We start from the raw sequence: 16,358 nt of genomic DNA, 5'->3' as shown, positions 1-16,358 counted from the left end.
GGGTAGAATTAATTAAAGTCATTTATTATTCCTTCATTCAGCCAATATTTATTCAGTGCTCTGAGCACCAGGGAAGCAAGAAGTAAAAATTAAAATAGCAAAGCCTTGGCTTTCATGATGCTTAAAATCTAATTGGTGAGTCAGAAAATTAACAAACAAATCAAGAGACTATAATGACTAACAGAAATAAATGGCAGTGAAGAAAAATTAAGTTATGGCGGGGGCGGGGGGGAGATCCTTCCAGATAATGCAATAAAAAAAATTTAAGATTGAGAATTAGATATAAAAATGTTGGAGCAACGAGGATTTACACAAGGGATGGTGGGCAATCAATAGATTAGCAATGGAAGATACTACTATCTCCAAGCTTAGAGGGACAAAGGGAATAGGTGTGAGATGGTGTTACAAGAAACCAATAATTGGAACCACCCAGCAGAAGCTGAATTCACAGGGGGATTCCCTTTGGGGATGCAGGGTCCCTGAGGTATGCTGTTTCCAGAGAGGGCTAGAAAGTTGGAGGATTCATTCTCAGCCACTGACGGAGAGGCACCCTGTAACACTGAGAGGGGAAGAGAATATTCTATCTTCTCTCCTCTTCTCACCTTCAGTATCCTCCAAGTGCCTCCCACTGGCTGAACCAAGCAGGTAGACAGTTTAAAAAAAGGATCCTAGGAAGTGTAGTTTCCATAGGAAGAGCAGGGAATGGCACTGAGAAGAGACAAACAGAAGATGTGCCTGGAGATGATGGTGAGAGTGCGTATAGAGGGGAGGGAATGGAATTTGAGAGGGGCAACAAAGTACATAAGTGGTTTTACCAATATTCCATTTCTTAAGTTTAGTAGCTCAGTATGCAGATTTCTATTTTTTTCATTATTTAAAAAATGTCTGGGCTTCCCTGGTGGCGCAGTGGTTGAGAGTCTGCCTGCCAATGCAGGGGACACGGGTTCGTGCCCCGGTCCGGGAAGATCCCACATGCCGCGGAGCAGCTGGGCCTGTGAGCCATGGCCGCTGAGCCTGCGCGTCTGGAGCCTGTGCTCCGCAACGGGAGAGGCCACAACAGTGAGAGGCCTGCGTACCGCAAAAAAAAAAAAAAAAAACAAAAAACAAAAAAAAACTTAAAAAAAAAATGTCTATATGTTACAGAAACTTTGAATATAATAAAAGTATTAAATAAAATAAAAAGGATAGAAAGGGACTAGACAGTGAATAAAAAAGCCCTCTCCTTGGAACTATCACTTGACAAGAGACTTAAAAGCACTGAAGGAGGGAGCCATATGAATACAGAGAGGAAAGGTTTTCCAGGTGGGTAATAACAAGTTTAACAGTCCAAAGACATGAGTAATTCTAGTAAGGTAGGAGCACAGCAAGGAGGCAAGTGTAGCAAGAACAAAGTGAGCAAGGTGAAGTGTGGTGGGACATTAGGGCAGGGGAAACTACGACCATGAAGGCCTTTGTAGATCTTAATAAGATGCTACATTTTATTCTAAATTTGTCTCTATATTTGCTGATTACTGCATCCATTGCTGGGTACATATTTGCTATTATTATTAGCTAGAAGGGAGATGCAAGACAACAGGAAAGTGGAGGAGACATACTCAAGACTAAGTAGAAATTGTAAGAGTTTAATACAAAGTTTTATCTATGTTAATAAAAGGAGAACACTTCCTTGCTAGGGAGAGAACAAAAGCTGAATAGAGGCACTCACGTTCTTTCCTTTGTGGGGAGAGGTAGGTTCCTTTGAACTAATTTTACTTTCTAGAGAACCAGATGCATAGCCAAACCTAAGACATTGCTCTGAAATGATTTACAAACACACACACATACACACACAATGTCCACACATGAAGACATACAATGCATGCATATGAATATCCTAACACACAGTGAATTTAAAAAGTTAGTGTCCACTTCATCCAGCAAAGAGAATCATGATCAGACCAAAATTTAAATAATAATAATAGATAAAGATCAAGGGAAATGGTAACAAAAAGGATGAAAGCATTTTATTTGTTTAACTTCAGGTTTACTTAAATACTGTTGTTTCAGTGCTGGTTAATAGTTAATGGTCATTTAAAAATACATATACAAGGCATAGTTTATTATATTGCACAGCATATTTAACCATGTATTTGGAAGAGTGTTTAGACTGTGCTGAGGATAATCTTGGCATTTGTAGCATCCTGGGGAAAGATTGTATTTGTAGTTGTAATTGTACCTACATTAAATGAGAGGAAACAAAGATTTTCTGACTTGTCAGCTTATCACCAAAGTGATAAGGTAGCATGAGCACTGTACAAGTATAAAACAGTTACTTAACTCATAAATATATGTTATAATATTATAGATGGTCCAAAACTCAGTCAGCATCCACCTATGGAATAGATCAAAGGAGGAAGGGAGGAAAGGAAATAGACAGACAGACTGACAGAAATAAAATGCCATACATTCAAAGAATCCATTGTTTTTCAGCACAGGCCAGCATAAAACAAAAACCTCTCAAATCCAGAAAGAGGATGACCACTGAAACATTCTAAATTATTAAATAATAAATTTGATTGATCTTTCTTCTATTAACCAATACAATTCTAGCTAGATCTTAAGAAATAATCACAACTTAATACATTATTTTTCTTTGTGTCAAACAAAATGTCAACAAAGTACACATTAATTTGCATTATTCAATGAATAACTTACATTATGTAAAGTCTCAGGCTCTCTTCAAAACCTTGATAAAGTATTGAAGAATCCAGACCACCACTGCATGTGGGCACTATTTACCATATTGTATAGATGGAATATCTTTTTTTTTTTTTTTTTTAGCGTTACACGGGCCTCTCACTGCTGTGGCCTCTCCCGTTGCGGAGCACAGGCTCCGGACGCGCAGGCTCAGCGGCCATGGCTCACGGGCTCAGCCGCTCCGCGGCATGTGGGATCTTCCTGGACCGGGGCACGAACCCGCGTCCCCTGCATCGGCAGGCGGACTCTCAACCACTGCGCCACCAGAGAAGCCCCTAGATGGAATATCTTATTCTGTATTCTGATTCGGGATGTTTGGGCACATTTTTTTCCTTGAAATCTGGATCCTAAGTAAACTCTCTGGGTGTTTCACAGGTGGATTGCTTTGGGGAGGAGCTAGAACTGAAACAGGACCTAGCATGTCCATAGTTTCTGAACTAGCTATCTCACTACCCATGTGTGGGTTCATCAATCAGGAAATACATCTGAAGAGCTGTGGGAATAGTTACCCAACGGGCTCTAATCTCACCCTCAAGTCCACTTCATTTCTAAGGGAGGCCCTGATTGTCTTCTCCCTTCTTTAGCTTCCTTCTGGTCTCTCAGTTTAATGAGAAGGGAAATATTTCAGTTTCTGAACTGTTGATCTTTTTCTGTATAACTGCTTCGGATCAGTATTTGGATGCAAGACGTAAAGTTCTCCCGTTGAGAGCTAAACCAAACTAACACTCTATTCTGAGAAGACAGAACGACTTGTGAAAAGATCAAATGCCTTTGTTAGTATCTCACAGGTAAGTTATTTAGCTCAAGCAAAACCCATACAAGGGAAGATCCTTCCTAGTCTCTCCACGTGTACTTTTGCTTCCTTTCAATCTATCCTCACCGCTCAGTTTCTGAAAATGAAAAACTGATTTATGATGTTATATCACAGCATAAAACCCATCAGTATTGTTTCATTTTTCTCATGTTAGTGTCTAGAACCCTCACCGTGGCTCATAAAAGGCCCTTCTAGACTGTTTGCCTCTCTAAGCTCACCTTGCATCACTCTCTCCTCTCTGTGCTCCAGGGACACAGGACTTCTCAGATTCTTAGCTAGCCAGCACCTACTACCCTTAGTCTCACTAATTCCTGTTCATCTTTCAGCTTCTGTGTCCTCTCTGAGGACTAAGAAAGATAATTTATAAGATTGTTGTTTGTAGACTAAAAATTACTATGAATATAGAACACATTTAACTTTTAATATTATTTTCTCATATCATCTTTGCCAAATACCAACCACCAATTCCTCACACCAGTTTTCACCATTTAAAGTACACTTAAGATTTCAAGTTTTTGTTTCATTGTGAGAACACTAGTAAAGAAGAAAAGGAAAGAGGGAATGAAAGTCAAGATGGATTCGCAAGATGGTAGCTCTTATCTGCTGAATACTTAATATGTTCAAAGCACCATGTAATAATACAAGAAATGAGATTTACTCCCCGGTGTAAGTTTGGGGGAAAACATACACATGGAAAATTCCTTGAAAATAATTATTAATTAACAAACTGAACTGCAATATGACTTGATGTGGTGAACTTTTATTCACCATTTTTATATATGTACATAATACATATACATAAATTATATATAAATATATATTACATAAAATTATATATAATTTATACATATAATACATAATATATGCAATGTATAAATTATATATACATAACTTATATATAATATTTAATACACATAATGCATGTAAATTATATATACAAATATAAATTGCATAATTTATCATTCATATATATAATCCATATTTAATTAATGATTATTAATGAATCAAAACAAGTTTTCCAAAAGAGTGAATCAAAGTGTTAGAGATATTTTGGTTAATACAGTGGAAAGGAGTACATTTATTTAGACATAAATGAAATGAAAATATTTGGCACTTTTATAAACAATCATCATATATATGCAAGATAAAGAGAAGACATGCTAATATAGATGGGTATACTGACAGCTGTATGAACAGAGGTTATATATTATTATATATTTATATTATGGTGTCATAATCAAATCTGTTATCATCACACATCAACATTCTGAACACCTTTAAAAGAAACAGAAAAAAATGTTAAACCTTAATATAGTGAATAAGTATATGTAAATTAAAAATTTTTAAGTGAATAAGCTCCTTTGCCAACCAGTTACAGTATAACCATTAACATGTACTTGACTTTAAGGGAGGTTTATGGATTTTATGATAAGAAAAATGCATTATTCTTAAATAGGTCAACGTTTGAAAATTTAGGACATTTACAATCTTTTCCCCAATTGATTTTACAGAGGCCCAGCAACAAGTACACTGAAATCCACTAGAGGGAGCTGACGTTACTGTAAAGTTGTATTACCTGATTCCCTATCAGGAAAATAAACCTGTCAGTAAAAATGACTCAGAAGTAAAAGAAAGGAAAAAAAATGCATTTATCTTTCATTACATGACCTCACCAGGAAATAAAAAGGAAAAAAAAAAAAGGAAAGTGAGGAAAGCCCGTGTATTACACTATGCTGATTCTAGCAATGTTATTATGTGGTAAATGTTTTGCACATTTACAAAGGAAAGCAGTTAAAAATGTGTGTTCCAACAAATTAAAATTTCAGTAGAAAACAAATATATGTTCTTGTGCTTCTCATGACAACTTTGAGGATGACTTTTAAAAAAATATTTTTATCTTAATGCCTTAAAAATCTAGTTTTACTCTATAATCCTTTGTGTGTACATATATATATATATGTATATATGTGTATGGTGAACCGAAGACCCATTCGCTAATCCTTAAAAATGTTCATAAACCTGCCTGTCAAAGGAATTTTTGTCTGATGAGTAGGGATATTTGGACTGTGTATTAATATCATAAGAGCAAATTGGTGAGAGACAAAATTGACATTCTGAAAAATTTGCTCATCATATGGTAGGCATTTGCATAATTGCCCCACTCATATGTTGTATTTTACCAGTAAATGAGAAAAAGAAGATATTGTATAGTTATAGTGATCCAAGAGTAAAATGCAGCCCAAAGAATAATTTATCCTTGGCTGAGTTTCAGTTGTCACATGTATGCTAAGCTATAATAATCTTCATATAAACTGACAGAAGTATTAGCAAGATGCCTCGCTAGATATCCTTGCACATGAAGCAAACTGGATTTGATGAAAACCTACTAACAGGGCTTCAACTGCTCTTTTATTTCCTTCAATGTTCCAAACATTTGACTGTAAAATTTGCAACCCGCCAAGGAGAAGTTACGCCTATATACAACATATACTTTATTTGTTCTTCATAGTCATGACATTATTATGGAGGAAGCAAGAAATGGAAATCTAACAGATTTGTTTTCTGAAAACAACATTCCATTAGTTGTTACTATAGGTTGTAGAGAGTATGGTTTCTTTGATGGAAATCATTCTTTCATGTTAGTACTTTCTCTTTTCATGATAAATAACTAATTTGGAAAACATCAAGTTAGTCATTTTAAGTATTTTTACTTACTTGTCTGTAGCTCTTTCTCTCTGGCCTGCATATCAGCAAAGACTTGGTTAAAATGATTTGTAAAGGCCACAAAGTCTGCATCCAGGAACATTGGCCCTTGTCCTTTCTCTTTCAGGGTTATGCTTTGAATTTTTAATCGCTCAATTTGAGGCTGAAGAACTGACAGCCGGTTGACTTCATCCTGTACCATAATTTAGAGTATTAAAATAAATAACGTTTTTAATTTGCATACATTACATTTTTGCAAAGAAAAGTATTAAAAGGCAGTGATGCTAACTTAGCTTAATGCCCTTATCAAAATATTGGTAAGAAACATCCATGATGGTTGAAGCAAGCCTCCAGCACAGGTGATCAATTTAAGAATACCTTGACTCTTCATTCAATAGATATCATCATATACAATGATTTTTAAATTTCAAAATGACATCATTTAGAACATTAATGGGCATAAATACATACAGCTGAAAAGTACTATGAATGACCTTATATCTTTTTCATAAATCAAACATGGATGTTTCTCTACACCGCTCATGTCAAAATTATGCACCTTTACTTCAAATTCTAAGCTCAATGAACAATTTTCTTTAAATTCATTTGTGTAGAATATAAATTATATATATAGCTACATATGTCTGCGTATATACATACTACATTAAATTACAAATATGTTTATATATTAATTTTATAGATTACATATATATGTAATCTATGTAATATTTATGTATATACACTCACATATTTGTGTCTATAATTATCTAAGTTTTGTACAGTCTTATCACTTCTCCTGACTGAACAGGCAATTACCATCATTTTAATTAGGGAGACTGTTTGCTCTGCTTTACTCTTGTTGTCCTGGCATAATTGTTAACAGCACCCCCTTTCACTCTCAACACTACTCTAATTTAGTTGATAAAAATCACAAGGACACTCTGTCGTGCTGTCCAATGTAGTAGTCTCTCATCACATGTGGCTATTGAGCACCTAAAAAGTGCTTAGTCCAAATCTAGATGTGCTGTCACTGGAAAACATACACTGAATTTTGAAGACTTAGTATGAAAATACAAACCCGTAGTTTTAAATAATGATTAAATCTTGAAATGATGATATTTTTGATATATCAGGTTAAATAAAATACATTATTGAAATTCATTTATTTACCTCTTTTTCCTATTTAAATGTCATTTCTAGAACATTTAAAATTACACATGACTTGAATTTGTGGCCTGCATTCAATTTCTTTGGAACAGTGCTGTTCTTGGTGTAAATGTTTTCATACTCTTTTGTTTCCAGTGAAGTTGCAATTCATATGTTTCTGATAAATACATAATTTGAACTCAAAGAGAAATTTCAAAATGCTCTTTTTTAAAGTATTATTTCCATGGTTGTTCACTTAGAAGTCATAACTATGCTACCTCTAGAAAAAAGTACTTCAGGATCATTTATCGTTCAAAATGTAAAAAGCAGGAGAATTAAAATGTAAAAATTGGATCACAAGACAATTAGAAGGAAAGGAAAATTGATAGAATTATAATAATTACGAACTAAATATAAATCTGAGGGTTTCCCTGGTGGCACAGTGGTTGAGAGTCCGCCTGCTGATGCAGGGGACACGGGTTCGTGCCCCGGTCTGGGAGGATCCCACATGCCGTGGAGCGGCTGTGGAGCGGCTGGGCCCGTGAGCCATGGCCGCTGAGCCTGCGCGTCCAGAGCCTGTGCTCCGCAACGGGAGAGGCCACAACAGTGAGAGGCCCGTGTACCGAAAAAAAAAAAATAAAACTGAGCTTCCTGGAAAAAAAAACTGTTATTTTTGGATCCATGCATACTCTTTTAGAGAGAGTAACTTTTGTCTTGGGACTGAATGAGATAAATTTATCACATGGATCCTTTCATAGTAGCAATACTACCTAATGGACAATCTATTTTTAGAAGATATAAAGATAACTTTCAGAGGAATTTTGGTATGTGTTATAACAGTATGAGTTGATTCAGGTAGGTTAATCTCTAACAATCAAATTCTTTTGGTAGGTGAAAATTAAAGACATTTAGATAAATAAGGAGGTTACCCCATCTCTCCCATTCAAATATAAAGCCTCTCTATCAAGTGCTAGAAGGCAGGAGCATATTCATAGAAGAAGAGTAAGATAAGAGGTAAAGGGTAACACTTTGTGGTTTGGATTATAGAATTACAGACATGCACTTTGTACACCAGACTTGCAAATGGTACCAATGACATCTGCCGTGAAACATTTAAGAACCTGATTTACATTTGGCCAGATGTAGGGCCATCATTCTTCCTTTTTAGGGGGCTATATAATGAGTCTACAGTATAGTAAAGTATGTTCTGCAAAACAAAGGGGACTTTGAAACTAATAAAACATTTGGGCAAATGTTCAGCAGGGACCTTAAAGTTCTAAGAGTAAATCATAGGAAATATCATTTTGACCTCAAATATTTAACATTTAAAAGATGTTAACAATTACTCATTATTTCCATAAAAGGGCCTTAGTGTGGTTGGTCCTCCAGAGTAAGGCATGTTCTCTCAGTCTATTTATCCTTTAAAATTATATGTTTATCTACTAGAAAAACTTGTATTTTTTCCCTCAGGAAAGGGTCCATGGATTTCTTCCAATTCCTAAAGGGCTCCCTAATCCCCAACATATTAAGAACCAGTTCTGGCAAACATTAGATTTTGAGCTAAATCTGCACCCTAATTTTAGAAACATCTCCAAATAACAGAATGCACTGACAAATAGGATGGAGTAATTTATCAACCTATTACTAATCACAACCAAGTAATCACAATTTCAACTGTTGTGTGAATGACATGGGGCTTATCCTGCTAAGTATTTTGCCTAAGGTGATTCGTCAAACTAACAGAAACCAATGGGGCAGAGAGAAACAGTAAGGAGTGATGAAGAGGTATAGACTTCCATCATCAGAATTTGGAACTTTGTGGTTGAATGCAGAAAAAAGAAATGACTTCACTTAGGATGACTTCTCTAACCTCGAGAGAATATTTAAGGTATGTAACCTCCAGTGATCTCCATTCACTCCTCAGATAAAGACCAAGGTCCTAGCATGCCCTTAGAGTCCTTGCTTTGTCTCCTATATGCTTGTCTTTTTGCCTCCATCTTTCATCTTACGCCCCCACCCTTCTATGCCCAGCATTCACATTGGCCTTATTTCAGTTATTTGGTCATTATTGCTCCCTCCCACCATGTTCCTTCTGCCTGAAGCCTCCTTCCCTGCTGTTCTCTTAATTTCAACTCAAATGTACCTGCCTCAAGGAAGCTGCCCTTGGTGGCTCTGTCAAGGTCAGGTTTTCCCTGTTAGACACTCTCCCAGAACTCTGTACCTCTGTTTAAAGCATTTGTCCTGGTGGTAATTTAACATCTGTTTATTTAATCATTTACTTAATCTCTCTCTCACCTACTCTAGGTAAATGCTATGAGGGCAGGGTCAATGAATGCTCACTCTAATATTCCCTAAACTTAAGTGTGTCTGCCACCCCAGTGGGTCCTAAAGGTAGAAGCATCACCCTAGCAGGACTGGAAGGCAGGGCATCAAGCCAAAGAAGATTATTCTCAAACCTTAAATCCAGTGGAATTTGCCTTGCTAAATTTTGGACTTGATTAGGATCCCTTCTTTCTTCCCTATTTTTTCTCCTTTTGGAATGTGAATGCCTATCCTATGCCTGTCCCACCATCATATATTGGAAGCACATAAGTCATCTGGTTTCACTGGTTCATAGCAGGAAAGAAGTTCTATCTCAGGATGAATGATATCTCGAGTCTCATCCATATATGATTTAAATTATGAAGAGACTTTGGACTTTAGGCTTTAGGGTTGATGCTAGAATGAGTTATGACTTTTGGACTTTGGGGGCTCGTGGCATGTAACAAGGACATAAATGGAGAGAATTGTGAGAATTCTGTGAGAATTCTGTGAGTGAGAATCTGTGTACCAAATCATGTCCCCCAAAATTTATGTGTTGGAGCTCTAACCCACAATGTGACTATATTTGGTGATAGGGCTTTTAGAAAGTAATTAAGGTTAAATCAGTTCTTAAGTGCAGGGTCTTTATCTGATAGTACTGGTGGCCTTACAAGAAGAAGAGAAAGATTTTTTTTCCCCTCCATGCACATGTGCCAAGGAAAGGCCAGGTGAGGACGTGGTGAGAAGGCAGCTGTCTACAAGACAGAAAGAGAGTTTTCACCAGAAGTTGAACCCTGCCAGACCTTCATCTTGGACTTTCAGCCTCCAGAACTGTGAGAAAATAAATTTCTTTTGTTTAAGCCACCCAGTCTATGGTATTTGTTATGGCAGCCCAAACCAGCTAATACACTTAGTATCATTCTTGGCCACATTAGAGACAATGAATATGTATTTTATGGATGAATGCATTTTGTAGATGTTATTAATATCTATATCTGAATCTCAAGAAACAGGTTAAGGTACTATCAACAGATTTTTTATCACAAGAAATAATACAGATGGAGTATTCCTCTAATTCACAGGGAAAAAAAAGTCATGGATTCTATTCTTTAATAGCAAAATGTATCTAGAATTACAGGGAACAGAAATTACCTATACTTGCATATTTGCCTAATAAACTAAATGCCTTGCTGTACGATATTCTTTATCCAAAAATATATTTCCTGAGTTTATTTACTTCCTAGTAAAGCTGTCGGTCCAATATTTGAAGAAGAATCATCAAATCCTTCAACTGATTTTCCCTTCAAAATAGCTTTGAATTTCCCCTCACTTTCTGGATTCAATACCACCTCCAAACCAACCCTGTTGCCTCTCCATCTCCAGTCTTCCATTATTTAAACCACTGTTTTCAAAGTATGCAGATTAACCCCCATTCATTGCTTTTAAAATTAAGCCCACTCATCTCAGTTTACCATTAAGGTTCATTCTGGAAACCTTTTCATCTATCCTCTAATCAATTTCCCACATCCCATGAAAAGTGTAACTATGCATAGTAACATTTTGTAGTAACTATGCAAAAAGTTCAAGTTGTTTATATTGATATATCTTGTTTATTTACACGTGCAGAATACTCATTTAGTGTCTTTCTCAGGCCCTTTTGTGTGTGCTGTGTCTTGTTTGCCCCTCCAGATATACTGCCCACCCTTCTGTGACCCAGGAGAATGACATTTATAGATTAAAGCTCCTTGTCGTCTGCCTTCTGATTAAGTTTAGTTGATGGGGACCACTGTTCAGATTCTGGAGGCAGGGAGGAGAGCAAAGTAGGGTGTTTATTTTTCTGGCCCCATTCCTGTGTTGGTACTTGGACTGGCTCTTAAAGCTGCCTTTACAATGAGCATCTGACTCTCCTTCTGGGTTTCTGTAACTTCTCGCTCCCTGATCCTTTCTATCTTAAGTATAGTAACAGCACTGATGCTGGGTTACTGTACTATCCTTTGAGGTTCCTCTACACTGCAAGTACATATAAAAAATATTGCTGTAAAGGAACCTTCCTCGAAGTATCCTAAGTTAATGGACTGTCAGTTTTAAAGATTTTCCTCATATATCCAATTATACTGTATATCAGCTGCTTCTGTTTGTGTGGATTCCACATTTTGAACATACGACTGTGTTTTGCTCTTTTCACCTGAGCTGCCATAAGAATTGGACAGCGCTAAATTACTGTCCATTTTCCATAGGATACGTGTGGTTCCTATACTCCAACACTGCCTCACCATTTTGCAAACTGACAAAATCAATTAACTATGTGTAACTAAGTTTTTGGGGATTCGGGCATCCATATGTTACCTATTTAAACTCATTTTCTTCGCTTATATTTTGATCTTTACTGTGTTTAATTAAACCCTTAAGAGGGAAATTTTATCATTAAATAATTTGCTATTCTTCTGGAAATTTCCAAGAAACTTCTATTGATCATACTCCAAATAGGAGGGAAGAGTCTTACCTTACAATTTTTTAACTGGCTTTTAATTGTTGTTGGCTCTGATGTGGTAGTGGGTTGGGTTTTCAACCAGTTTTCTGCAGTAGTTGTCATCTGCTCCAATTGTTGTAGCTGATTATAGAAAGTGATGATGTTGTTCTGATACTCCAGCCAGTTAAGTCTCTCACTTAGCAACTGGCAGAACTCGATCCACCGGCTGTTCAGTTGTTCTGAGGCTTGTTTGATACTGTCAGCATTAACACCCTCTAGAAAGACATATTTTATAAATATATCCACTGAAGCCATAGACTGAAAGACATTATCTGAAAACCAACATTGACTCAAGTTCCAAACTATTCATCATCTGAATAATTTCAAACAAATCATTTATTTACTGATAAAGAAGTTAAAATACCAAGATTTCTGATTATTGACTGCAAATTACTAGAATTGCATCTTATCAAAGAATATGAATGTAGCAAAGTACTAAATAAGGATACATAAGATGTAGAAGAGTAGAAAATATTTAAATTTTAAAAAAATGGTCAAAGCTCTGATGGTGGGGATGGAAGATTACAGACAAACAACTTTTTGGATATTTCCAAATAAATGTTAAATGTCATGTATATTAATAAACTATACTTCTAAAAAGTAACGTACATTTTTGTTTTTTAAAACGCCTTTGAATTAGTTGAAATGTTATTATTTGGATTTTTAAAAAAAGGAAAAAAGTGAGTATGTATAAAAAATCAATAATTCTCTGTTTATGCTACAGAAAGCCAGAAATAAGTGGATTGCCCATAAATCCAAAGAAAGGAAACAAGCACTAGGAAAAATAATCTTTCTAATTAAAAAAAAGGTTTTCAAATTATTTACATATCATTTACAAATGTGGAAGTTGATCTGAAAGTTTTAAAATCATCTATAGAAATATTAAAGCAGAAAAAGTCTATCGAGGGCAAAATGGAAACATAAGCATATCATTATCAACTTAAGTCTTCTGGAAAATCTAGTACATTTTAGGGAATATGCTATGTTTTTTAACATATACCATCTTATTTAAATTTTGTCAAAATGTGATATATGACTAATGCCAATCCAATGCAAGTACAGCAATATCACATTATTAACTCTCTAAAGTTCATAATATGTAATGTTCTTACACACACACACACACAATTTGTTTACATAGTAACTTCTTTAATAAATTACACTATATAAAGATATATATTAAATATGATATACATGTTAAAACATAGCTATGATAGCACTAATTTTATAATATTTCTGGAACACTGAATATTCAAATGTTTCCAATTCCTACATATACTCGCAGATCTCAAAAGGGATCATAAGCTCACTGTAAGATTCTTCCTCTAGGTTAAAGTATTTTAGGGGTAAAATGATTTAGTGAAGACCAAGTTGTCTAGGAGAATCTTCTTTTATGAATGTCCATTTTACACAACTTTCTGGTAATGTGATTTAGTTAACTGACAAGTAAGTTATTACGTTATTAAAAAGTGAAGACCATCTCCAGCAAATGTGAGGCCTGTGGTTCTGCTAACTCATACATGCCTCCCACTTCACTCTTTTTAAAGAATAAAAGACATGGATTTGAAGTCAACAACTATATTATTTTATTCTCCTTTACTTTCCTCTGCTCAGACACCTAATTTTCATTTTGTTGTAATTATGTCATGCTGCCAAACCACGTCTCTCAATCCATTTGAAACACAACTCTAACTTCGCTCATTTCAGAGTTTGACACTAGCCAGGATGACACTGGAGAAAACAAACTTCGCAAATATCGTTGGCAACGATCTTTTCCTCCTCCTTTGCCTGATATATTTTTGAAAAAAATTAATTGAAGGGCTTCCCTGGTGGCGCAGTGGTTGAGAGTCCACCTGCCAATGCAGGGGATACGGGTTCGTGCCCCCATCTGGGAAGATCCCACATGCCGCGGAGCGGCTGGGCCCATGACCCATGGCCGCTGAGCCTGCGCGTCCGGAGCCTGTGCTCTGCAACGGGAGAGGCCACAACAGAGAGAGGCTCCGCGTACCGCAAAAAAAAAAAAAATTAATTGAAAAACTAAAGAGTAAAAAGATAATATATGTATATTTCTATATATACAGCTATATAAGGCAGCCCGTGGTTTGCAGGAGCTAAATATTCCTCTAATACCCTCCCTAACAGCTAAGGAAGTGACTGGTTTTATTGAGACATCTGGATGTGTTGTGGGATATTCTGTTTGGGATAATTTGGTTTTGAGCAGTGACCAAGAATTATACTAAAATATGTTCTGAGGGATGCCACTAAGAAACTATAGTTGTAAAATGATCATGTTTGTTACAAAATATAAGGGAAGAATCCAAATCTCCGGTCATATAGGCATTCAGTTTGAGAAAAAATACTACAATAAAATGCTGATATTATTGCTGGAAAATGAAAGGGAACAATTTAAAAGTACACAGGGTAGAAACTGTAAATTATGTTAGAAAATGATTCAAAAATGTGCCATGGATCTAAATGACGAGATGTTTAGGAGAAATATTTTCAGCATATATTAAGTGTGAATAGGCACTTAGAAGAAGGAAGTCAGTCCTTGGTAGTCCAAGTCCATGACAGACAAACAAGAGATGCTAAAGTAAATTAAAAGTACTGATGGAACGATACTGGATTGAATTTATTTAGCATTTGTCCAAATGATAAGGGAATACAGAGAAAATTATCTCACCGTCCCTGAGGTCAACCATATGAAAACCCCTTAGCAACTGGAAAACTAAAATCATAAATTAATTTTACTAAGAATAATGCATGTTAATTTAATCAGCAAAATACAAATCAAACTATAATGAAGTATCAATAAGTTCTATGGTACCTATTAAAATCCAGAGCTAGAATTTAATGACTCCTTGATCATCACCCAAAACTATCAGTTCAATATGTCGTGCCCAAAAAATGTCCAGATGCTAAACATTGCTGCAAAAGGAATTAATATAAATGAGAAAAGTGAATTTAGTACAAATCCACTATGAAATCTATATACTCTCCACTTAAGAGCATATTGATTTTTATAACCGAATAAAGGGAATTAAAATATAATAATAGGTAAAAGAAGGATCTCCTTATTAGGATAAATGGTAAAAGCAGGCAAAAGGGTATAAAAGTTCACAGCAAAAGCTCTGGTATTAGGCAGACCTGAGTTCAAATTTGGTCCCTGCCCCCCACCACTGCTTTACTAAATGAGTTAACTGGGTTCAGTTAGGTAATCACACTGGGCCTCATTTTTCTCATCCATGGATTGAGAATTGACACGTACACACAGCTATATTTAAAATAGATAACCAACAAGGACCTACTGTATAGCACAGGGAACTCTGCTCAATATTCTGTAATAACCTAAATGGGAAAAGAATTTGAAAAAGAGTAGATACATGTATATGTATAACTGAATCACTTTGCTGTACACCTGAAAGTAACACAACATTGTTAATCAACTATACTCCAATATGAAATACAAAGTTAAAAAAATACAATTGACCTCATTGGACACCTATCAGGGTTCTGAGTTAACATGTGTGAATTGTTACACCAAGCATGACATATACTAGGCAACCAATAAATATCAGTCAATGTTAATATAAAGAAATGAAAAAGAACATGTAGGAAACAAGGAAAAGAAACCAGATCTGTCAAATGGTAAATTAGGGAGAGGGGGAGTCTTTTTAATTACTGAAAAGGGTCATTTATGAAAAATAATAAATATTTTTTAAAGATAGTAATTTTATATAATATGGCACTAATATGGGATATAGAAAGTATATTTATATACTTTTAAGAGAAATTATATCAATCAGTGATGAATCCATAAGAGTTTATTAGGGAATCTTGGAATAATTGGTCATAAATCTGTAATCATTTGAAATTAAAGTTACACAGGATAGCCAGGCTAAAAGTTAAAAACAGAAATTTCTAGATGTCACTGGTGAAGATATGATTTTGACTGCAGAAAATCAGACATTTTATTTATTAACGATTTGTATGGAAATACTGTATTAATTCATATATGAATATGCTTCCTGCTCAACTAGAGTATAACCTGTCTTTCTAAACTATAAACCCCCCTAAGAAAAATCTCTCCACTGGCAGTATCTGATAGAATTCTCAGCTTAGAGTAGG

At 35.5% G+C, this 16,358-nt stretch overlaps 1 protein-coding gene across 2 annotated transcripts in view; it reads right to left on the bottom strand.

Annotated features, from left to right (window-relative positions):
- The window catches only part of DMD (dystrophin), a 2,087,389-nt gene that overhangs the window by 1,338,248 nt on the left and 732,783 nt on the right, over positions 1 to 16,358 (bottom strand). For both annotated transcript variants that reach the window (XM_081221405.1, XM_081221404.1), the window contains exons 20-21: positions 12,204 to 12,445; positions 6,266 to 6,446 (exon numbers count right to left, since the gene is read on the bottom strand). In XM_081221405.1, the coding sequence (XP_081077531.1) occupies positions 6,266 to 6,446; positions 12,204 to 12,445 (423 nt within the window). The remainder of the gene's footprint in view (positions 1 to 6,265; positions 6,447 to 12,203; positions 12,446 to 16,358) is intronic.

This window comes from Mesoplodon bidens (assembly GCF_964165515.1).
Source record: "Mesoplodon bidens genome assembly, chromosome: X".
NCBI classification, from domain to species: domain Eukaryota; kingdom Metazoa; phylum Chordata; class Mammalia; order Artiodactyla; family Ziphiidae; genus Mesoplodon; species Mesoplodon bidens.
The sequence above is the reverse complement of the archived record's forward strand: the minus strand, read 5'-3'. Positions and strand labels throughout refer to the sequence as shown.